Below are 22343 nucleotides of genomic sequence, written 5' to 3'. Positions count from 1 at the left end.
CCAGCTGATACATATGCAGGAAGTGAAGCACACGTTGTCAGTATCTGTCTCTTTCTCACGCAGTCCTCAACCACCATCTACGTTCACATTGTGGATGAGAACGATAACGCCCCAGAGTTTCCTGAGGAGGAGTATGTCACAGTGTTGAGTGAGGGACCGGACACAGTGGGCGCCACCATCGCCACAGTGACAGCAATCGACCCAGATGAGGGTCTGAACGGCACCCTGCGATATGCTATCGCTCACGGCAACCTGATCCAGACCTTTCATATAAACAGCATCACGGTGAGAACTGTTATACTGCAGTGTTACAAGCAGCTGCAAACCCCCCCCCCAAAGAACCAAACATGAACCTTCTGTGTGTGATGTGCATGTGTGTGCATTTAGGGGAGGATTACAGCCATAAAGGAGCTGGACTACGAGATCAGCAACGGACACTATGCGCTGGTCGTCACAGCTACGGACCAGTGCTCAGATCCTGCACTTCGCCTGACATCTAGCACGACAGTAATGATGCCAATGAGACTCACTGTTTTCTATGTTTGTTTGTTTTTTAAACTGAATTAATATTTTACATTTTAGAGCTGAAAGGATCAGTTGATTGACAGAAAGGTTCTTCAGCATCACATGTAGAGTAGAACTCTGTGCTGTGTATTTGTGTTTTTGGGAAGTCAGTTTGAATTGAATGTCCAACAAGTTCAACAATGTCTTCATGCCATAAAACAGTGGTAGAGGTAGCCACACATGTTAAAGCCGCATGTGGAAAACAACATAACTGTGAACGAGGCTAGTTCTTGGCTTTCGTTCTGTTTCTGCTGCACATACTTTACATGTCAGATGTGTTAAAACTCCCTCTCCCTCCTTCCTCAGGTGCTGGTAAATGTCCTAGATGTGAACGATGTGACGCCCACTTTCCCCAGAGCCTACGAGGGACCCTTCGAGGTGACTGAGGGCCAGCCAGGACCGCGGGTCTGGACTCTCAGAGCCAGCGATGAAGACTCTGGGCTCAACGGCAAAGTGGAGTACAGCATCACTGGCGGAGATCACCAGAGTTAGTGCCAAGTTCTTCTGTCGAGAGAGTGATGTATGAACAAATCCTCACTATGTGTCTCTGAGCCTCTTCCTCTGTCCCTCTGTCAGATGAGTTCATGGTTTCTCCGGTGGAGGGCGAGCTTCGGGTGAGGAAGGACGTGGAGCTGGACAGAGAGACGACGGCCTTCTACAACATCACCGTCACAGCACGAGACCTGGGAACCCCGTCTCGCAACAGCTCGGTGGGCCTTTATTACACAAACACACGCAAGCGGACACACGCTCTCGCCATATCCTCTTGAACAATCGAGTTCTTGCAAGTTTCACTCCTGTGCTGTAATCTGGCTTGCGTGGACAGTAAAGCCCAGTAAAACATTAAATACTCATCCTTATTTGATGTTCTTCTGGTGTCGCCCACAGACGGGCACTGTTCCAGCTCTCTTCTGGCTAAAGCAGGGACTGCATGGTCGCCTTTAAAATTTAAAAGTCTGTGTTAAAGCTGTGGTGTTCATTTAGCTGTGTACAGCAGTGCCACAAATTGATGAACTACTTGCAATGGTGACGGACAGCTATGATCTTATTGAATGAAAATATATACAGAGGGACCATGTGAACATCCGGCCAAAAAGCTGTTTGCAAAGTCTGCATCCAACATTTATTTAGGGCTGCAAAATGAATGTCTTTAATGGAATTAGAAGAAGCTATGTGACACAGATGTGATGTCTTTTGGACATTTATTGTAGACTTACAATCTAAATATGAGTTACTGTGCACAGACACGAGCCGGAAGTCCCATTTTTATCTTTTCTTCAGGTGGTGGTGGGGGTCCACGTCCGAGACATCAACGACAACGACCCGGTCCTCCTGAACCTGCCTTTCAACACCAGCGTGAGCGAAGGCGCGTCCATACACACTTCTGTGGCCAGAGTCCGAGCGCGAGATGCAGACAGCGGACGCAACGCGCTGCTCACTTACAACATCACTGCAGGCAACCAGGATGGAGCCTTCTACATCAATGACACGGTGAGATGAAGGGATGGTGCTTGCTCCAGATATATTAATGGATGTTGGCATCATACACATTTGTGGATCGAATATATTTACCATACCAAGTATACAAATCAACAAACCACGGTTCGCACCTGCAATATGTGATTAAGAATAAAGAATGGATCTCTAAGCACACACAGGGCTTACCTCTTCCTCTCTGTATCTGTCAGACAGGTGTGGTGCAGGTGAACAGGCCGCTGGACAGAGAGCGAGTGGCCGAGTACAGACTCAGCATCACTGTCAAAGACAACCCTGAGAACCCGCGCATCGCTCGCAGGGTAACCTCACTCTCCTGCTCACATAACACTTCGAGCGTTCACACACGTTTCCACACTGGCAGTTTCACAGAGACACCACAGAAGCAATAAATCACTGCCACTGATGTAAAACCTTATATCTTTTTAAATCAGACAATCAGGAATATTTTGGTACCACTTTTGCACAACGGTGTGAATCAGCAACACGCGGCACACATATCATTGCTTTAAGTTGAGAAATGTACAGCACTCATAACATATTTCCAGAAGTTCATTTCAGGAAATAGCAAAAATGTATGATGCTTAGAGAATAAAGATATAGAATAGGTGTAGCCAGAACAGACACCTTTCTCAGTGCAGGGCTGTTAACCTGACCTGCTTTCAATTACTATTGTAGTTTTTGGTTTGGTTTTACCATCATATGTCTCGTATCCTGCTAATAATAACAATTGCATGCACACTTTTTGCTGAAAGCATGCATGCAAATGGGACTGTGCAACTGCGTGGTTTTTCATATAAAAAGAATAATGTGACATGCTAAAAGTGTTGCCTCTGTGGCAAAGGTGAGAAACTCTACTAACTCAGAGCTGCAGAAAAACTCAACCACCAGAAAAGCGGCGAAAGCAGCCTGTTGGTTTGTGCACAGCTAAATAACTGCAAAACCTGAATGTTCTGATGTCTCTGTAACAGTGGAGTGCTTCGTAGCAGTTTACTTCTTTGAGGGCTGATTCACTAATTTTTTCTCCCTCTCACTTTTATTCTCATCCTTAGTCTATATATCATTATCCTCACGTCATTGTTTCTTCAATCCCATCTTCCTGTCTCGCACCACCAGGATTCAGACCTCTTGGTGATCACTATTCTGGACGAGAATGACAACAGGCCTATATTCACCAGGACCAGCTACAGGGCTGAGATCACCGAGAACTCTGCAGCAGGTAGCACTCAGCCTGGTGTGTCTATCTTTCTCTTTTCCCTTGACTGGGGGCAACCTGTAACTGCAGCACAGAGCATCCTTGCAAAACACTGTCTCACCCACTTCCTGACTTTGTTTACTTATATTCAGTGTTTTTTTCCCCCCATTTTTAAAGTTAGAGGTAAGATAGAGGGTCTGACAACTTCCTTTTTTTTAAATGCATTTGGCCACAACTTGGACCTGTAAAAAAATGCATTTAGATTATCTGAATGCAGAGTGTGAGTCCTAGTTCTTCATGGTTATCAGAGAGGTGGCAGCAACATTTCACCCGTATCTTTTGGCCATTATCGCAGACAAGAAGCCAAACCTTGCATTTGGCAGGAACATTCTCAAATCAAGTGTGTTTGTAGCAGCTTCATCAACAGGGGGCTTGCTGTCTTAGTAAAAATTCCAACCTGACTGTGATCATTTTACTTCTCCACCTGCCCCTCCTTTATCTCCGTCCATCCTTTAGGCAGTACTGTAACGGTGTTAAATGGCCCAGTTCTGGCTGAGGACAAAGACATTGGACCCAATGCTGTGGTGAAGTATCGCCTGCTGGGAGCCAGGGTGGACCTCTTTACTGTGGATGCCGATACTGGTAACACTGAAACTCAAGCAAGTCAGCAGAGAGTAACGGAAAAACCTGCAATGCAGATATTGATGTCTCCGTTTGTCCCTCCAGGTGTGATGCATGTGCGTCAGGGGGCGCGGTTGGACCGTGAGGCGTTTCAGGAGCCTCGTGTAGAGCTGTTTCTGGTTGGGGAGGACATAGGAGGCTTAAACAGCAGCGTCCCTCTCACGGTGACCATCCTGGACCAGAATGACAACCCTCCTGTCTTCAGCCCGTCCAGTTTCAGTGTTCGACTCCCTGAGAACAGCCCGACTGGTGTGTGGACTGGCTTGTGCCTAATGATCTGTGTATATGAGTGGGCTGGGAGGAGATTGACTTGCATGTAATCCATATTGACCAGGTTTAAGTTGTCACTGACAGAATAGTTTATTGAATCAACCATCTAAAGTTCCTTCCTGTGGTTACCACACGTTCATCGCATTCCCCTGCGTGAAGGTTAGAATGGCAATGACTGACCACAAGAATACAAGTGTGTGTCTGCGTCCTCGTCATTACTTTGTCTCTTCCAGGTGTGGTGGTGACCCAGCTGTCCGCCACCGACGCTGATTCCGGTGCTAATGGCTGGCTGGTGTATCGTCTGGAAAGCGGCGCACAGGACCGCTTCGTGGTCGACCCGCTATCCGGGGCCGTCCTGGTGGGCAACACCACCCTCGATAGAGAAGACCGTGGGTCCTACCGCTTGGTCGTCATGGCAACCGATCGTGGCACGCCCCCCATGTCGGGCACAGCCACCCTGACGGTCATCCTGGATGATGTAAACGACTCTCGGCCCCGTTTTATAGAGCCCATAACCATGATCAACGTCAATGAGTCCACACCGCCCGGTGTGGTGGTGGCCACGCTGACTGCTGAGGACCCTGATCTGCATCCCCGGCTGGAGTATTACATCATCTCAGTGGAGGCAAAGGATGATGGGAACAACCCGGTGGATGGCCTGCAGGAGTCCTTTGGCATTGATTTACACACTGGTGAGACATGGATGATCTACAAAGTTGAATTTTGACAGATGGTGCTGGATTGCCAGTATACAGAATAAACCGTGCCTCACATTTGAGAAAATAATTAGATGCGTTTTTGTGAATTTTCAGGTGCAGTGTTTGTTCGCAACCCGCTCAACAGAGAGCTCGTAGCGACATTTGAGATCATTGTGTCCGTCCATGACAATGCCAGTGATGTTATTGACAAGTCAGGCAGCGTTCCCAACGGTAAGTCCGTTTACTCACACGAACCGTGTCTTCAGTTTCATCCTCATTCAGTTTTCTACACATCTAATTTTCATTCTGTATGTCTCTTATCATCATGACCTTTTTCTCTGTAGCGAGGCTAACCATAAACGTGTTGGATGTGAACGACAATGCCCCTCGTTTCCGGCCCTTCGGAGTGTCCAACTTCACAGAGAAGATTTTAGAAGGAGCTCGGCCGGGCACAATACTGCTATCAGTGACAGCTGTAGACCCGGATAAAGGTCCCAACGGCCAGGTCATCTACCAGCTGCTCCACCTGCCCCGAGGTGGATATGTTAGACTGGAGGACCCTTCCACTGGTAAGACCAGCACACCTCAGCAAGCTGATGTGGGCTGTGGGTTAAAACATAGCACTGGAGAGGCCAAAATGTAAAGTAACTTTCTGTTTAATTAAAGATTCTTAGGTTTCCAATATTTCTAAAGTGATGTATTACTTTCAAGTCATTTCTTGCTTGCTGCCTTATAAATTCATAATAATGGTTTTACTTGGTTGAATCCCAACTGCAGCTATCCCTGTGTAACAAATTTTTCAGGCAAGATTGTAGCCAACCAGACGGTGGATTTCGAGCAGGTACAATGGCTGAATTTCACGATTCGGGCCCAGGACCATGGCACTCCTCCCAGGATAGCAGAGCTGCCAGTTTATCTGCGTATAGTGGATGTGAATGACAACAACCCCGTCTTCCTACAACCCTCATATCAGGTACTGAGGGGAATATTAAGAAGAAGTAAGCAGAATTGAAGGGCGCTGTTAAAAATGGATGCAATTATTTACTGTTTTTTATGTGGCTACTTATGTGCCTTGAGATATGTTGTATTAAAAGAGGCGTTCAATACTTGATTTTGGCTTGTCGCTGCAGGAAAATAACAGGTGTAACGAATAACATCTTGTAACATGTAACATCTTGGTATTAAACAACACAACTCAACACTAGATCTCAGTAAATAATCTGAAATATAGATTTATTGTCATATTATATGGTTTATATGGAAGGATTCTCTCTGTATGTCTGTATGTTCTCGACATTTGTTTGACCGGCTTCACACTTGGCAGGTGTATTGCTGAGGACCCAAGGAAGTGCAGAGTTGAGGGTGAAGTAGTTTGGATGAGCGGCTCTTGGGAAAGCTGTTAATGATAATTTAGGTGTAGCTCGTGTTTTAGGAACACCTCAACACACCATGAAGAGCTGGTGGTGTGTTATGATATTATTGTGCTGTTATTAAAGTTTTAAAAAGGGGGAAGAGAGTGATGGTGCATACCTAAAACAGTGGGTGTGGACCTGTGGGGGCTCTCCAGCTTTGCAGGTTGATGATACTAAGAAAGCTGCAAGCAGCAGTACTGGCTCATTCTGAGCAGGCACGTTTGATCAGGCACTGCACTTGTTACGTCAAAACATACTGTAATTTTAGCCTTGCACTGTCCTGCAGCCAAAGCGTGTCTTTATCTGTGTCATTAGGAGCCTGTGTTTGAGAACGTGAACCTGGGCACCACCATAGTTCGCGTGAGTGCCACAGACGCCGACTCTGGCCTCTTTGCAGTCGTTGAGTACAGCCTGGTAGACGGGGAAGGCAAGTTTGCCATCAAACCAACCACAGTGAGTTAACCTATACACCAGCATCAGCCTTCACAGCTACACGCTACTCCCTGTCAGTGCCGGGTGTGGGCACTGAACGTCATCCCGCCTGGGAAGTACAGTTCAAACAAAGCGTTTGAGTGAACTTAAGACAATCTACATATTTGACCTCCATGCTCTATTTCTGTCACACACTCAAATAAATGTCTTGTCTTGATGCAACCACCGCTCCCAGTCAGCGCCAGTGCTTCCTTCCTAATCCTCCCCTCTCCTCTGCGTCAGGGAGAGATCTACATCCTCTCTCCTCTGGACAGAGAGACAAAGGATCACTACACTTTAACCGCTGTCGCCCGTGACAACCCTGGCGGCAGCTCCAACAACAGACGAGAGAACTCTGTCCAGGTAGAGATCAATGACTGTAGTGATGCATGGGTCTTTTGTGAATGAGGGTTTAAATATGTATCTAAATAATAATGTAAACTTCTTGGTCTTCTTTGTTAATATAAACACCAAATTCCATCTACAGTGACCCGTTTATTGAACTCTTTCGCAAATGAGAAGCCTGGATATAATACATGCAACCTAGATCCTTGAATTTGGTCATCTTTGGTTGTAACCAAGATCATTACTGAGCAGGAAAAGTCTTTTTACTGGCTGACATATACTTACATACTAATACTAATGCAACACAACATGTGATAAGCTAAAATCTGCAGATGATAGTGGTCATCTCGATGTGCTCTGCATGACCCTTTCTAGATTATGACCTTGTGTCAGAAATAGCCAGTGTTGAAAAGCATCCTCACATTTCATCTGCCTTGCTGGTGCACATCAGGTCCTGGTGACAGTTCTCGATATCAACGACTATCGGCCGCGGTTTACCGAGCGAGTGTTCAACACCAGCGTGTTTGAGAACGAGCCCAGTGGAACGTCTGTGATCACGGTGAAGGCTACTGACCTGGATGAAGGAGAAAATGGAGCGGTACTGTACAGCATGCTGGGGCCCCACTCAGGTACTGTGTGGATATGTTAATAAAAGCCTCAGTACGGCTGGTCTACCTGAAAGTATTCTCTTTTATCACAATAAAATTTTAAATACTTCGTTAAGTTGTGCAGTAACTTGTGATTCTTATTCATTGCATTTCTAGTTACTGAAGAAAGTTGCTCAAAGGCATGCATGGTATGCTCCAGCACTCATATCTGTACTTAGTCCCTGATCTCTCTGTCTTTTTAGAAGCGTTCTCCCTGGATCCAAACACGGGGCTGGTGCGTTCTCGCCGTCTGCTTCAGTCTTCTGAACGTTTCAACTTGACTGTGGTGGCTACAGACCAGGGGCGTCCTCCCCTGTGGGGCACCGCAGACCTGATCATCACGGTCATAGACGTCAATGACAACAGACCAGTGTTCGTCAGGCCCGCCAACGGAACCATCATTCATATCTCAGAGGTAGCTGCATTCACGTGGCTCTACGCATGTCATTGCTGCTGCATCTGTGCGCTTTTCTTCTTTTTTCAAATTGTATTGATAATTTATGAATTTTTGGTTTGTAGAAAAAAATGGCAATTTACACAAAATTAGGGATTCACAGATGCACACTTGTCTCTACTAATACCCATACTACTAATCGGATGCTGTTGCTCTTTTTTTTCTCCAAATCACAATCTTTATAACATGTGCCTCACATGTGGGACTCACTGGAGCAAATTTGACACCAATGAGTGCTGTGGGGCAAAGAAAATGAGCCAGTGGCCCACTGTGACTATTTGAATTAAACAGGAAATGGTCTAAGGACATTGACAATGAGACTGTATTTAAAGTGGATTAGTCACATCTGGCTGACATCCAGTCAGTTTCAAAGGTGTGCACCAGGGCCGATGCGAATATGACATATTGGATCCCTTCACAAAAGGGCTTTAATAAAAAGGTATACCAATTGATTGACATGGAGTTGCACTAATTACCACAAACCACAACAAAGAAACCCTAAAAAAACCACAAAGTAGTGTTGGAGTTACACAGCTGTTTAGTTCAGAACCAAACAGAGTGAGCGACTTTGATTTTGACTTAAGTGCTAGAAAATCTGCAAATCTTTCTTCTGCAGTTGACCATAAAGATCCAGTTTCAGAGGTTCACACAAACACACACTGACCCTCTTTGCCTTCCATGCAGGAGCAGCCCCCAGGCCTGCCAGTGTATGAGGTGCATGCAACAGACTCTGACGAGGGGGTGAACGGGGAGGTCCGTTATGCCTTCCTGCAGACTGGAGCAGGTAACAGAGACTGGGAAAACTTCCACATCGATGCCATGTCTGGAGTCATCACAACGACTGTGAAGCTGGACCGAGAAAAACAGGCCCTCCACAGCGTGAGTCACTGCGTGTGTGTGCAGTATGAGCAGTTGATGTGGGTTAGTGTGTATGCATGTGCGTCTCTAACCGAGTGCAACCGTCTCTCTCAGCTTATCATTGTGGCCCGTGACATGGGCCAGCCAGTGCCTTACGAGACCACACAGCCTCTGCAGGTGGCGCTGTTGGACATTGACGACAATGAACCTGTCTTCCTCAAACCGCCGGTGAGCATTAAGCTCCCTGAATACTTCCTAATATTGTTATCTGTTCAGAACTGTTATTAAACTGTGTGTGTGTGTGTGTGTGCGTGTGTGCACCTCAGCGTGGCAGCTTGCCTTACCAGAAGCTGACAGTGCCTGAGCACTCCCGTCCTGGTACTGTGGTGGGGAATGTAACCAGGGCTGTGGACGCAGATGAGGGTGCCAATGCCATCGTCTACTACTTTATTGCAGGTGATTTGATGTCCCACAGACACGGCAACATGTTGTTCGATATTCTGTTAAAAATGTAATGCAAAGCTTCTCTCTAAAATTAGAATGATTAATGTTAACCCATCCAAAGTCTGGAGATCAAGAGGAGAGGCTAATTTATGTCCGTGCAGTTTGTCTGGAAGCTCTTGTGTCCATTGTGTGGTCAGATGAAAGTCCTCTTACTTCAAAAGCCAAGGAATAATGAGGACATTTGTATAGATCTGTCTTTCTCCTCTATTTGAAGCTAAGTCCTCTAGCTCTTGAGATGACTGAACACACATCCTTTCTATCTCTTCCTGCAGGGGGAAACAGTGAGGGAAACTTTGGCTTGAGTCTGGATGGAGAGCTGAAGTTGCACAGGGATCTGGACCGGGAGGAGACCCCAGTTTACTCCATCATCGTCAAGGCTTCCAGTAACAGGAGCTGGACTGCTCCCCGGGGTCAGAGGGTAGCACGGGCCAAAGTCCTGGACCCCGCCCGAGACCCCAGCCTGCTGGAAGTCCGCATTGAACTGGAAGACATCAATGACCAGAAACCACGCTTCACTAAGGCGGAGTACACTGCAGGTAATCTGCGTCCTTTCATTCATTCCTGTGTGTATGCCGGTCTATGTATAACCACCATAACCTTCCCTGTTTGCCTCCTTGTTTCAGGAGTTGCAGCAAATGCCAAAGTGGGCTCAGACCTGATCAAGGTGGTGGCTATAGATAACGACATCGGCAACAACAGCTTGGTTCAATACCACATTGTTACGATCCGCTACTTCCAGTCACAGAGCAATGGCAGTGAGGACATGGGCAGCATCTTCACCATCGGTGAGCTTCCTTATGTGCAACACTCAGGCTGGTTTGAAACATTCATACACAATTTATATATGGATATATGAGGCTGTGGATACACTTGTTGGTAGGATACATTCAGAATATCACCAATCATACCCTTTAATTTCACGATCAGCACCATGAAATGAATCAGAATTTAATGCAACAACATTGTATTTCAGCATGACTCGAGTCTCGCACTTCCTGTAGACATGTATTAGCTTCCTGCAGACACTTCCTGTCTTCTTTTGCGCACAGCTCCAGTTCTCAAAGTCAGGGATGGTTCCTTACACCAGTGCATTTCAGATCTCCCCACGAGGTTTAATTTGGACTGACATCTGGCCAGAGTTATGTGCAGCATGATACATCCCACAGAATGCAGTCCCATATGTCTTATTAAATTTGGAGAGTTTGTTTTGCCACTGAGTCAAATTAGTTTTCTTATTTAGAAACAATATTCCACCCCAATTTCCACAGGGTTGACAGATGGCATCATCCGAACATACGACCTCTTCACAGCCTACAATCCAGGCTACTTTCAGCTAGAGATCTTGGCATGCGACTTCGCTGGACACAGTACAACCACCAATGTGAATATTTATATTCTCCGAGATGACCAGAGGGTGAAGATAGTCTTCAATGAGATCCCAGATTTGGTCCGCGAAAACCAGGAAGATTTCGTCAACCTGCTGTCCAACATTACTGGAGCCATTGTCAACTTAGATGACATACAGGTTTGGCTTTAATATGCTAATATTTCTATGCAACTTTTTGCATTTCTATTGTTTGTCTTGTTCACATATGTGAGCGCTTTGTCTCCTGTTTTCTAGTTCCATGTGGACAAGAAGGGCAGAGTGAATTATGCTCAGACAGACATGCTCGTCCACGTTGTCAACAATCAGACCAACACCATCCTAGATGTTGAAAGGTGCACCTTCCTTAATGAAACAAATCTTCCACTCCAAAGCACAAGCAGTCATGCACATAGCGTTTGAGTAGCGAGGCCTATCTGTCCGCTCACACCGGTGTTTCACGCTCTGCAGGGTAATTCAGATGATCGACGAGAACAAGGAGCAGCTGAGAAACCTCTTCAGGAAATACAACGTTGTGGACGTTCAGCCTGCTGTCAGCGACAAACTGCCCGACGACATCACCACGCTGCAGGTTTGCCAGGCCACGAAACCAACAGGCTGTTGCAGGTGTCTTGTGTTTCTGTGCTGTTCAACCTCTTTTTCTCTTTCACAGCTGGTCATCATTATCCTGGCTGTGCTGCTGTGCTTGGCAGGAATATTGTTTGTCACAATGAACTGGCACTATCGCAGAGTGTAAGAATCCTTCAGCATCCTATTAAACAGGCACTTTTGTATCGTTGTTGATTCATTTTGAATGCTGGGTGACGGCATTTGAAATATGCTCAGTCATGGGCCATGTTTTTATGCAGTCAGCCTGAGCAGCGATATCAACATGTTTACCTTCTCGTGACTTGTGTCTTTTGCTGTGTTGCAGACACCAGAGGAAGCTGAAAGCAATCGTTGCAGGATCAACAGGTGAGAGGCGGCTTCGTTGAGGGGACGTCCCGCCAGATGTTAAACATCAGGATGTGGTTTTTACCACCTGTTAATGTAGAGTACAGCATGTCAGTTTACTGTAGCGAGCCTGCTTTCTTTTTAACTCTGTTCTTACCATCTCAGGGAACCAGGGTCTGATGGATATCCTGGACATGCCCAACACCAACAAGTACTCGTTTGAGGGGTGAGATAATTTATTTTTTTCTCACCTCTTTGTCACACATAGCTCACAGGAAATTAACACAGAATATCACTTTGTTTTGCATTGCACTAGTGCAGTTTTCTTCAGCAGGTTTTTAGTAGTTATGCATAATAATTTTGAAAATCAAGGACACAATTTTCTTTGACTTTAAGAACTGATGTTATATGATAAAGGACAAGTTCAATATTTTGGGTTGTCACTCTGAGGTTGCCAGGCAACTAGCAGAGACTCCAGGAAGTCACTGCACTCAGCGAAGAAATATTTCCAGTATGTACAGTAACTACCCATTGAAGCACAATGTGTTGTTTAGCTTAGCTTCATATTTAGCATATGGGCATAAGAGTGGTGTCAATCTTCTCATCAAGTCTTTCTCAGATAATGCTGGTGATCTACTGTTTGAACTTTTGAGCCCATAAACACTAATCTCATAAATTGAGTGATTTTTGTAGCACCTCACATGTCCTTTGCATTTTCTGGATGGTGTGTGTAATGCTGTTTGCCTCTGCAGGGCTAACCCAGTGTGGCTGGACCCATTCTGTCGCAACCTGGAGCTGGCCACCCAGGCTGACCACGAGGACGACCTGCCCGAGAACCTGAGTGAGATAACTGACCTGTGGAACAGCCCTGCGCGCACCCACGTCAGTCCCAGCACTAATCTGACTTTCTTTATATTTAATTGCAATATGATATTAGAGGTAGATAGTAAAGCTGTCTCAGGATTACACAAGTTTGATCTCATCACCTGTCATCCCCACAGGGCACATTTGGTCGCGAGCCTCAAGCGAAGCCTGAGGACGATCGCTACTTGAGAGCAGCCATTCAGGAGTATGACAACATTGCTAAACTGGGCCAGATCATGAGGGAGGGGCCTATCAAGGTGAGACACCTGATGATTAACCAGGGAGACACACACGCACACCAAACAAGTCCAATCTCAAAAGCCTCTTTTTTTTGCTGGTCACGTACTCTCTCCTTCCATCCTTCCCAAAATGCACTGGGGGACGAGGTCAGGGGACGAGGCCTTAGACCTCCTCCAGTATGTCCTGAGAAGAAACCAAAGAGAGAGACCCCAAGGACTGGAAGACAGGCTGTTGAGACCCGGCAGTTTAGATAAAGCGCTAGACATTCCTGCTGTGGGTTCTCATTTATGCTTACGGCGAGTGTGTGTAAGGTGGGTGGTGTTATAGACTCTGTTTGATCCTAACTGCCGTCCTGTCAGGGTTCCCTGCTCAAGGTGGTCCTGGACGACTACCTGAGGCTGAAAAAGCTCTTTGCGGCTCGACTCGTCACCGTATCCACCAGCCAGGGGGATCACTCGTCGGTCACTGAGGTGGGCTCTGGGTCTGGTGCCCCGCACCTGTTGCTGTGCTGCTCCCGTGTGACGCCGCTGGAGAGTGATCCTGCATTCCTTTACTTTCCCACTCTGACGTTCTGTCTGCTGCCCTGACGTGGCGCCTACTCACTACTTCTGCTATCTCTGCTGCCTTGAACCAGACTTTTGGTCAAATAGAGCTCGCACTCGCTTGTCAGCATTCAGCTGAGGGTGGAGTTTACCACACAGAAATTGAGAAAATTAAGACTTTCACTCGTAATGGAGCATCGAGTGCAACTTCTACACTTCCCTAAACTTCTGAATTGCTCTAATATGGAAAGCCCCATCCATACAGTCCCCCCAAACGATTCAATTCTAAGAACTGTTTGCAGTTATTTAAACCAGGTCTGGTACAAAAGCTGTTAATCACTGCTCATCTACTGTTTCACTACATTTTCAGGTTGTTTTTTTTACTTTAACTTGTGATCTACTAATTTCTCTCCTGAAACTTTTTCTTCCACTGGTTCCAGCTCTTACTCAAAGCTTGCAAAGCTGCTATATTGTGGTCAACCTGATGTGTTGTATAAACATGTTATTATTCAGTAGCATTATTCACTCTTATCTTATCATTCTTCTCTCCCTCTCCTCTCATGTCTTCCTTCAACAGCTGATCCAGAGTGATCTGGACGATGACGAGGACGAGCGTCTGGGCATGGGCGGAGGTCGCGGCACCCTGCGCTTCAAGCACAAGCTTCCTGTGGAGTTAAAGGGTCCTGAAGGCGTGCACGTGGTCCACGGAAGCACAGGTACCCTCCTGACCTCTGACCTCAACAGCCTGCCAGAGGACGACCAGCGGGCCCTGGCACGTTCTCTGGAGGCACTGAACGCTGACGGGGGGCTTTACTCTGAGCGCAACGCCCGCACAGAGTCGGCCAAGTCCACCCCGATGCACCGTCACAAGGACGGGGACGCCCTGTCGGAGAGTCCCCTGGAGATCACAGAGTTATGACTAGCCGAGGCCTCGCTGGTCTGAGCGCAACCATGACTCGTGTGTGTCCTTGTGCCTCCACGCTGCCACCCTGACAAGGTTGGGGAGGACTGGAGGAGGAGTGTGTGTAGTCTAGGAAACCCCATCTGCCAACCTCAGTGCATCAGTGAGAAGGCCTGCAAGAGTGCTTGCTCACCACTGGGTTGGTTTGAGTGGATCTTATGTTGAAGGTCTCACATTAGAGGCTTCAAGAAAAGGTTTATTCAAATGACCTTTAGGAGATGGAAAATCATAAGCAGGGCACTTGTCTTCAGCCAGACAAAACCGAGCGGTGTCATCGACTTTCATCCAAAGAGCTGAGTGGAAGAGAGAGACTGAGCCTCCCCGTGGGAGAAGCTCGATGAACTCTGACCTTATAATCGTCAAAAAGGTGCCTCATTCTCACGAATCCTTTTGAAGTCATACCTGGACTGCATACACTCACACAAACACAAATACACACACTAAAAAAAAAAAACGAAGCAACACACACTCAGACCAGCGGATGGCCATCAATGGGACATTGAGAAAATGAGCAATTCCTTATCATGTTCTGGTATTTTTTTCTTTTTGCAAGACAATGCAATCAGTGTTGAAGGAGTTAGGATGGAACAGTAAGACTTTTCTCTTTCTGATATTAGTTTTGTTGGAAAACTATAGATGGATATTTAATACAGACAAGAGCACTTCAAATATCTTCCCCAGTGATGCTTAGAGAGTGGCGTCTTCATCTGAGAGCAAGAGGAAGAGGGGCCCTTGCCAGTGCTAGACAAAACACTCCCAGTCTGCAGGGTGAGAATGGACATTCAGACCCTGATCCAGTTCTTCACCTGGACTCATTCACAAGGAGACTCCTCACTAATAACTGAAAGACCTCTCAAAAGAATGAAGATGGAAGAAAGATGAACAAGACCGGAGGCACATGCAGGAACAAAAAAAAAAAGACTTTACATCTTTTATGAGAACTTTGATATAAAAGGCAGTCAGAGAACGCCTTGATGAAGAGTTACAGATGGAATTTAAAAAGATTATCCAATTTTTATAAACGTTAAGATGGCATTGTGCCCACAGACTTTACACTGCCACCCGAGGGACTAAAAGAGTTATGCTCAAAATGAGCAATGTTTGCTTTATTTTTTTATTTTATAGAAAATGTGATGGAATTAAAAGATATTTTTGAAGAAAATTGCTGGCTTACCAAAATAGGTCGGGGATCATTTTGGATGTTTGGAGTATGTGTATATTGTGCTATGGTGACATGTGGTTCTGTTTTCCTTTATATGACGACTGGCACTGTTTCTGATGAGTGGTGTGTTTTTAAGATTAATTTTTTATATTTCTCATTTTGTAAGTTTTTATTTGTTTGTCATTATTGTCACCAGTCTATGAGATCTGTGTTGGGAAATGTTGGCTGATCTGTGATAATAAAAGAAATATGCAACGGCTTTTGACCTCAGTGGGGTGATGGGAAAGCAGCAAAGAACAACATGGCATCCGATGCAGCAGAATGAGCTTAAGCAGGGCCAGGAGGACGCCAAGAAAAGTCTGCGAATGTGAGAAACCTTAATGACTCATGTCACTAAATCTTTGTGATTATCACTAAGTTGCCTTTGATTGTGCTCACATGTACAATCTGAACAGACAACAGCATAATTGCAATGCAAGAGAAACAAATCTCTCAGAATAATGTGGGTATTGTCCCCATGCATGTCTGTATTTGTCATTTCCCTGCATCTGAGGCAGTTTGGTAAATACTGTCATCTAGTGGTTGTGTAGAGTAAACAACAAGTAATGAAAAAAATTGAGTTTTAGCACTCCATCTGTTTATTATTAGCAGGTAACATAGAAAAGCTTTCATCATCAAAAAACTTGGAGACTGAGGGGGCCGAGGACTCAGACTCCTCGGCTTGCGGTACTCCCAGATGCTGCCGTGGTGCCGGTGGCTGGCATCTTCTTCAGTGTCCTATTCAACTGTAGGGAGACAGAGGCCATTTCTGTTCAGTCTTTGACACATAAGATTAAACTGGAAAGCCTATGTTTAAAACAAATGTGTTCAGGAGGAGAGGCTAGTTGTGGAAGCAGTCACTGAAGAGCTGAGTGTTGCTGGGAGATTTATTTATATCAATATTTCACCTTAAAAGTGGCTCTAAAAAAAAATAAAAAAATCTCTAGTTTTGTGTCATTGACAAAATAATTTCTTCTGATGCCTTAAAATAAACAGCAAACGCAAAATTCTAGACTTTTCCCATCCTTGCCAGAGGCATGATGAATCACTACTCACCTCCTCAAACTTGTGGATCTGTCTGATGAAAAAGTCTCCATAGCGACGAGCAACTTTAGTGTCTGCAATGTGGATCATGTCCTGAGGGAGTGTTAAAGACAAAAAGCTTAGCAAACATACAGAGCTACTTAAAGCAGCATGCAACAGTGAGCAGTATGACCCACTAGCAGTATTCTCTGATCTATTGTTTTCTATACAGCATGTGCATATATATATTTATACCTGAACCTACTGTCATTAACCAAACCAACAGCACCCCATCGTCCATCTGCCCTTCTGACATGCTATTATACTGTATGTGACAATATAGAAAAGTCAAAGACACCACTCTCATTGAAGAGACGTCAACACACCTTGTCGATGTAAAAGTCGACCTCAGAAGCAGACTGGAACTCTCCGTCCAGAGCTGAGATGCCGCTGGTCCAGACCAGGTTCTTCATCTTGTGTTTGAAGACGAGCAGCTGAATCCGGAACTCCTGCTCAGTCATGTCCAGGAAACCTGCCAGCTTGGCTACTGGCATGGTGGTGTACAGCTTCAGGAAGCTGCAAGGACACAGTGTGACTTAGAAGACATGTAGACACCTAACCACAACTGAGTCAGCAGGTTTCTAGAAAGTGTTTTTCTAAGACCAGATGGATGGAAAAAAAATGTTTGAAGAATTCAACACATTTCCTACACCAAAGCAGATATACTACATCCAAAATTTCTTTGTCCGAGTACAGCTCCATGCAGGTATTAAAAGGGACCCTGTGGAGTTTTAGACCTCTTGCTGCACCATGAAGCTGTTTCTTTTTCAACAAGTGGGTTCCTGTTTTGGTTATCTCAGTCCTAATCATGGTGTCACAGTATTGATATGCTGCAATGTGCCAGCAAAGAGGGAGGAAGGAGATTGTAAGCTAGTAAACATGGCTGTTTTACAGAAATGCACTTGTTACATGTCACACAATGGAGCAACACTGAATGTAAACATAACATCAGTTTGTTTGTTTACCAGAAAACCCCAAAAGGGACAGTTTAACTATGGCCCACACAAGTTGATATGTTCTACCTGCGAATGGTGGAGAGTTGGGCCTGCTGCTGCACCTCCTCAGCAAAGACCTTCAGCTGCTGCTGAAAAGGCTCTTTGTGGTAGTTGGGGTGGACATTGTCGTAGTTTGGCACCACAGGTGACAAAAACTTGGGACAGGCGAAGCTGAACAGCTCCTCAAACACCTGCAGGTCTCTGAGAAGGAGAAGGGAACATTTGTATCATTGAAGACAATATTGCTGCTGCGTGCCACAGTTACGGACAGTAACAGTGCACTACAGGCGAAAAAAACAGTAATAAATTCCCAACAACTTAATGGAGCTATAGCTGGCAATGCTCAGACCCACAAGCTAGAAGATGCATGTACTTTATTGTACATTACAGAATCATAACAGTAAAGCATCACAGGTCTTTTACGTGGTAAAGGAATATAAACAAAAAAAAAAAGAGAAACAAAGACTGCACCTAAAATCCAGTTGCTCCAGCACAATCTGATGAGTTTTGCCTTACCCTTTCTGCATCCGCAGCATCTTGTCTCCATACTTTTCCCTCAGCTGGGTGTGGATGCTCTCATCGATGCGCATTGGGTACATGGTGAGAGCGATGGCCAGCAGACCATGCATCTGCTCGTTTTGTTTGTTAATCTGAAACCGTGTTATACAGGTGTGAATGCACATGCCTGATATTTATTTTTCATGCATCACAAAAATTTGGAGAAAATCAACACAATCCAAATATTTTGGTATCAGTGTGATTTTTGGAAAACTATCAAAACAAAAAAAGTGGAATCCATAGTTTAAGATTAAAAATAAATAGATAAAAAACCCATCCCTAGTTGTCTAAGAAGCATTGCTTGGACTGACCATCTCATATTTATATGTTGACCTCTGGAACATGTTTCTTGTCCTCTGGATGTACAGCAGGATGTTGGCAAAGACTCGAATGGCATCCTGGTAGCGCCTCATCATCAAATAGGCAAAACCCACATAGTAATAAGTGGTGATCTGGCACTCCGGCACACGAGAGTACATACTCTGAAAGACAGGAAGCAACAAAGATATGAAGGTGTGGACTAAACAGGAGAAAAAGCAAGATGATTCAGCCTGTGACTATCGAGAAATAAATATCATAGTCAGCAGTATCATCATTAGCAGTACTTCAGCATGTCACTCTCTAGGTTAGGTGCTCCAAATTAAGCCTTACCTTCTTGTTGAGCTCGATGTTCTCCAGGACTTTGATGGCCTGGTAATAGTCACCAAGCAGTGAGTGAAGCCTCAGGAGCCCCACCAAGCTAAAGTAACCCAACATCTTGTACAGGGAGTGGCGCCCATATTCTCCAGCCACACTCTCTGGGTCTCCTGCAACACGCCAACAAATAACATGTTAGCTGCCTCGTATAACACCTACACTGAATACACTGAAGTCTCCATGCTGAGGTTACTTTCTTACCAAAAAAAAACTACTAAAAGTACAGTTTTACAGGACTATAAATACATAGAGAACCTAAAGCTTATTTTTGTAACTTTAACAAGGTCTAAGGCCTTTCATTTGAAACATTCAAGATTTTAAAAACATCAAGGTTCCCTATGTTCTACCCCAAACAACAAATATTTCCAAAACACTCTTCTGTACCTCCGCTGGTATAGACCTCAAGCTGGCGGTTAATGTTGCTTTTGTCCACCAGGGAGTGGAGAACGTTTAGGACGCTGTGGACGTTCCAGATCTTCGGGTTGTTCCTCAGGAATTCGATCTCCTCCTCTGACTTTTTGGCCGTCTTACAGCGGTACTGACTGAAGGACTGGAACTGGAGAGGAAAGAGCATTTCAACTTACTTTCTATGGGGTAATAGAAGTGAGATAGCTGAGGTTAGCCACATGGGCCTTATCAATAAACACTAAAAATAATAAAACGGAGAGACTAACGTGAAAATCATGTTAAATGAACCACCAATCTGGTACTCCTTGTTGGTTAGTACAGCCCTACTAACAACTACTATATGACCTGGTCTTCATTTTATCACCTATTATTACCAATGTTTGCCTCTCTCTAACAAAGGATACATTTAATAAAGAATATAATACACTGTACCTGGTAGATGAACTCATCAATGATGTCCCAGAGCCACTGGTTTGGCAGCTCCAGGGGTGCAGGGCCATCAGCATCTGTTTACAATTACAAACATTCTCACATAACTCAACTTTCATTACTTGTAATTTTAATCTGATGAGTACAAGTGAGAGACAAATGTCAAGAACGTTCTGGTAACTTACTGAGAATGTAGTTGAAGAGGTTGCAGTAATTGTAGTAAGACTCAAACCTCTGGTCCAGAGTTGGTCCTCCCTGATTATCAACAAAACATTTTTAACAACACAGTACCAGAAAGATTTTCACACATTTTGCAAGTTCCTCAGTACTTGACAGGGGGACTGATAAGTGTCTATATTGAGTGTTAACTCACGCTGACTTTAGCATAGATGTGTCTGTAGTACAGTTCCTTATAGAGGATGAGGAACACAGCATCTGCAAGAGATAACAAGCGAACAGTGACATGAAACATTCCCACTGCTGAATTACACAGGGATGAGCTCATTTATCAGTAAATTGTAAAACCAGCTGCTCTATCAGCAAATACAACTGTAAACAATACATCATTAATAACCATATAAATGTCTTGCCTTTTGAGCTGGTTTTCCAATGACATGAACAAGTGTCAGCTACTATCAGTGGAAAAAACTACTTAGTAAAAGTGTATTTCATTGATCACATTCTAAGAACCAAGAATTAAAGTATTTCTTCAATGAAAAACAAATGATGATGTTTGTGCAAAGGCAAACACCGAACAGATGATGGCTAACACACTCACCATTGCCAACGAGTGATGCGATAGCCTCAGCCTCTGGCCACGGAGAGGTCTTGAAGAAACGGTCAGTCAATTTATTCCAGCTGAAGAGGAACAAAATACCACAGGTAAGGCACTCATCGCACAAACACAGAGAGCTCTAATGTCTCTGTTATAGGAGGCAACATCATCACCATGTGGAGAGGTTTACACACAGAAGTTTACCTGTTCTCATAGACATCCTGGATCTCATAGATCTTCTGCTCAATGCTCTCACTGGACACACGGTTGGACTGCAGCTCATAAACCTTTTGGTCGATCAGGTCGGAGATGGTTTTGTGAAAATACTGCAGGAAGTTCTTGATCACCTCCGGGATGACGTGGTAGGTCTGCTGCTCATACTGCCTCTCATAGGCCAGGTCTGCTTTGGGGTCACCTGCAAGGAGATGGGAGAATGAGGAGGAGACATTAACGCACGGTGACACCACAGCATCAAGTACTTCAAATGTGCAAAGCTATTGGTTCATGTACTGACTTCACACCTAATGGTTTGTATATAACAGTATACAGGAGGAGTTTATACATGAAAGGCAATCTGATATATTTAGATAGAGATAAGTAGATTTGTGTATACTAACCAGTGTGCAGGTCGTAGTCGTTTGGGTAGGTGTAAGGATCGTACTGTAAAGAAACAGGGCAATCAGAGATTTGTAACTACTGAAACGTTATCATCTGTCAAACAGGCAGTCATCATTAATGCTAGCTTGCTCTGACTAAATCGTTATCCTCTAGTACCTGACAAAACTACATAAAAGATACAGAGGCATTACAGAGGCTGTGATGTTACAGTTACACTCTCATCAGAAAGAAGGCTACAACAATCAATAATATCATGCTAGCTCATTGCGAGCTACTGTTATGCCGGTGCAGCTATACAGCTAGCAGGCTAATCGGCAAAAGCTACCTAGCGTGTCATTGTTATTATCATGAACGCGCTCAAATGTCTGGAAGAAAATAACGTGTGCTTACCTCCTCCTCGTCGTGGTATGACATTGTGCTGGTCATTGGTCCAAGCTCGTAAGATGCTGAAGTGAAAAATGACGATGTTTGCTCGGCTAGCTACCGCCGCTAAACCACGCAGCTGGCACTGGGGGGACGACAGGAACCGGAAGGAAAAAGCGGGGACGTCGGAGTGAACGTGAAACAGGGAGCATTATGGGAAACTGAGTCTGTAATTTGTATGTTTATTAGCATGGACGCTCACAAGTAGAAAACAGCTGATTCCTAAACTTTGAATGGCCCGTTTTCAAAGTCGAATGTTTTGGTTTTTTGTTTGTTTATTATCCGGATACGGAGCGAATTTTGTCAAGAGAACATAATCGAGAACACATACCCTATGAATTTGGCTACCTTTAATGAATGTTACTTGTTCATTTGTGCAATGAAAAGTGCAAGTAAAATGTTCTCAAAACTACCACAAAACACAAACACGATGCATTGAGAGAGAGCTCCAGAGCAGAGGTAGGCATGTTTATATTTTGGATTTCATTGATGTGTTTTCTTGTGAGCACCACCTGTTTGTCTTTTCTCTATGTCTGCCTGTCTAGTATGTTGTTTTGACAACTGTATTCGTTCAAAAGGCATAGGTATAAATCCGATTAAAAAAAACTAAAAATCAAGAGTACATGTAAAAGATACAGTG

General features: G+C 44.8%; 2 protein-coding genes across 4 annotated transcripts in view; one reads left to right on the top strand and one right to left on the bottom strand.

Annotated features, from left to right (window-relative positions):
* The window catches only part of cdh23 (cadherin-related 23), a 141826-nt gene extending 125888 nt beyond the window's left edge, over positions 1 to 15938 (top strand). Inside the window, exons 37-68 of one of the 2 annotated variants that reach the window (XM_041947075.1) lie at positions 64 to 285; positions 388 to 507; positions 871 to 1051; positions 1141 to 1274; positions 1846 to 2055; positions 2253 to 2360; positions 3175 to 3292; positions 3770 to 3895; positions 3980 to 4183; positions 4438 to 4896; positions 5017 to 5133; positions 5247 to 5471; positions 5706 to 5875; positions 6630 to 6767; positions 7029 to 7148; positions 7582 to 7759; positions 7981 to 8192; positions 8916 to 9110; positions 9204 to 9317; positions 9416 to 9545; positions 9866 to 10129; positions 10217 to 10378; positions 10862 to 11118; positions 11215 to 11312; positions 11428 to 11548; positions 11630 to 11709; positions 11891 to 11931; positions 12076 to 12136; positions 12663 to 12792; positions 12912 to 13031; positions 13374 to 13484; positions 14134 to 15938. In XM_041947075.1, the coding sequence (XP_041803009.1) occupies positions 64 to 285; positions 388 to 507; positions 871 to 1051; positions 1141 to 1274; positions 1846 to 2055; positions 2253 to 2360; positions 3175 to 3292; positions 3770 to 3895; positions 3980 to 4183; positions 4438 to 4896; positions 5017 to 5133; positions 5247 to 5471; positions 5706 to 5875; positions 6630 to 6767; positions 7029 to 7148; positions 7582 to 7759; positions 7981 to 8192; positions 8916 to 9110; positions 9204 to 9317; positions 9416 to 9545; positions 9866 to 10129; positions 10217 to 10378; positions 10862 to 11118; positions 11215 to 11312; positions 11428 to 11548; positions 11630 to 11709; positions 11891 to 11931; positions 12076 to 12136; positions 12663 to 12792; positions 12912 to 13031; positions 13374 to 13484; positions 14134 to 14475 (5268 nt within the window). In that variant the 3' untranslated portion in view covers positions 14476 to 15938. The remainder of the gene's footprint in view (positions 1 to 63; positions 286 to 387; positions 508 to 870; positions 1052 to 1140; positions 1275 to 1845; positions 2056 to 2252; positions 2361 to 3174; positions 3293 to 3769; positions 3896 to 3979; positions 4184 to 4437; positions 4897 to 5016; positions 5134 to 5246; positions 5472 to 5705; positions 5876 to 6629; positions 6768 to 7028; positions 7149 to 7581; positions 7760 to 7980; positions 8193 to 8915; positions 9111 to 9203; positions 9318 to 9415; positions 9546 to 9865; positions 10130 to 10216; positions 10379 to 10861; positions 11119 to 11214; positions 11313 to 11427; positions 11549 to 11629; positions 11710 to 11890; positions 11932 to 12075; positions 12137 to 12662; positions 12793 to 12911; positions 13032 to 13373; positions 13485 to 14133) is intronic. The other variant, XM_041947076.1, reaches the window with a different exon arrangement.
* A 361-nt stretch (positions 15939 to 16299) lies between these two features.
* On the bottom strand, positions 16300 to 21811 carry LOC121613788 (eukaryotic translation initiation factor 3, subunit 6 interacting protein). Of its 2 annotated transcripts, XM_041947418.1 has the most exons (15): positions 21671 to 21811; positions 21280 to 21322; positions 20867 to 21077; positions 20666 to 20745; positions 20261 to 20322; positions 20073 to 20142; positions 19891 to 19964; positions 19435 to 19606; positions 19006 to 19160; positions 18666 to 18836; positions 18313 to 18446; positions 17824 to 17997; positions 17128 to 17317; positions 16775 to 16855; positions 16300 to 16464 (listed from the first exon to the last, which is right to left on the bottom strand). In XM_041947418.1, exons 1-15 carry the CDS (start codon positions 21704 to 21706, stop codon positions 16387 to 16389), a joined length of 1731 nt encoding a protein of 576 aa, XP_041803352.1. In that variant the 5' UTR covers positions 21707 to 21811; the 3' UTR covers positions 16300 to 16386. The 2 variants fall into 2 exon arrangements, with proteins under 2 accessions (XP_041803352.1, XP_041803353.1); XM_041947419.1 differs by lacking the exons at positions 20666 to 20745; positions 21280 to 21322; positions 21671 to 21811 and having other exon boundaries at positions 20867 to 20945.
* Positions 21812 to 22343: the final 532 nt, after the last annotated feature.

Source organism: Chelmon rostratus, chromosome 11, assembly GCF_017976325.1.
Source record: "Chelmon rostratus isolate fCheRos1 chromosome 11, fCheRos1.pri, whole genome shotgun sequence".
Taxonomy (NCBI): Eukaryota; Metazoa; Chordata; class Actinopteri; order Chaetodontiformes; family Chaetodontidae; genus Chelmon; species Chelmon rostratus.
This window is presented reverse-complemented; position numbering and strand designations above follow the sequence as displayed.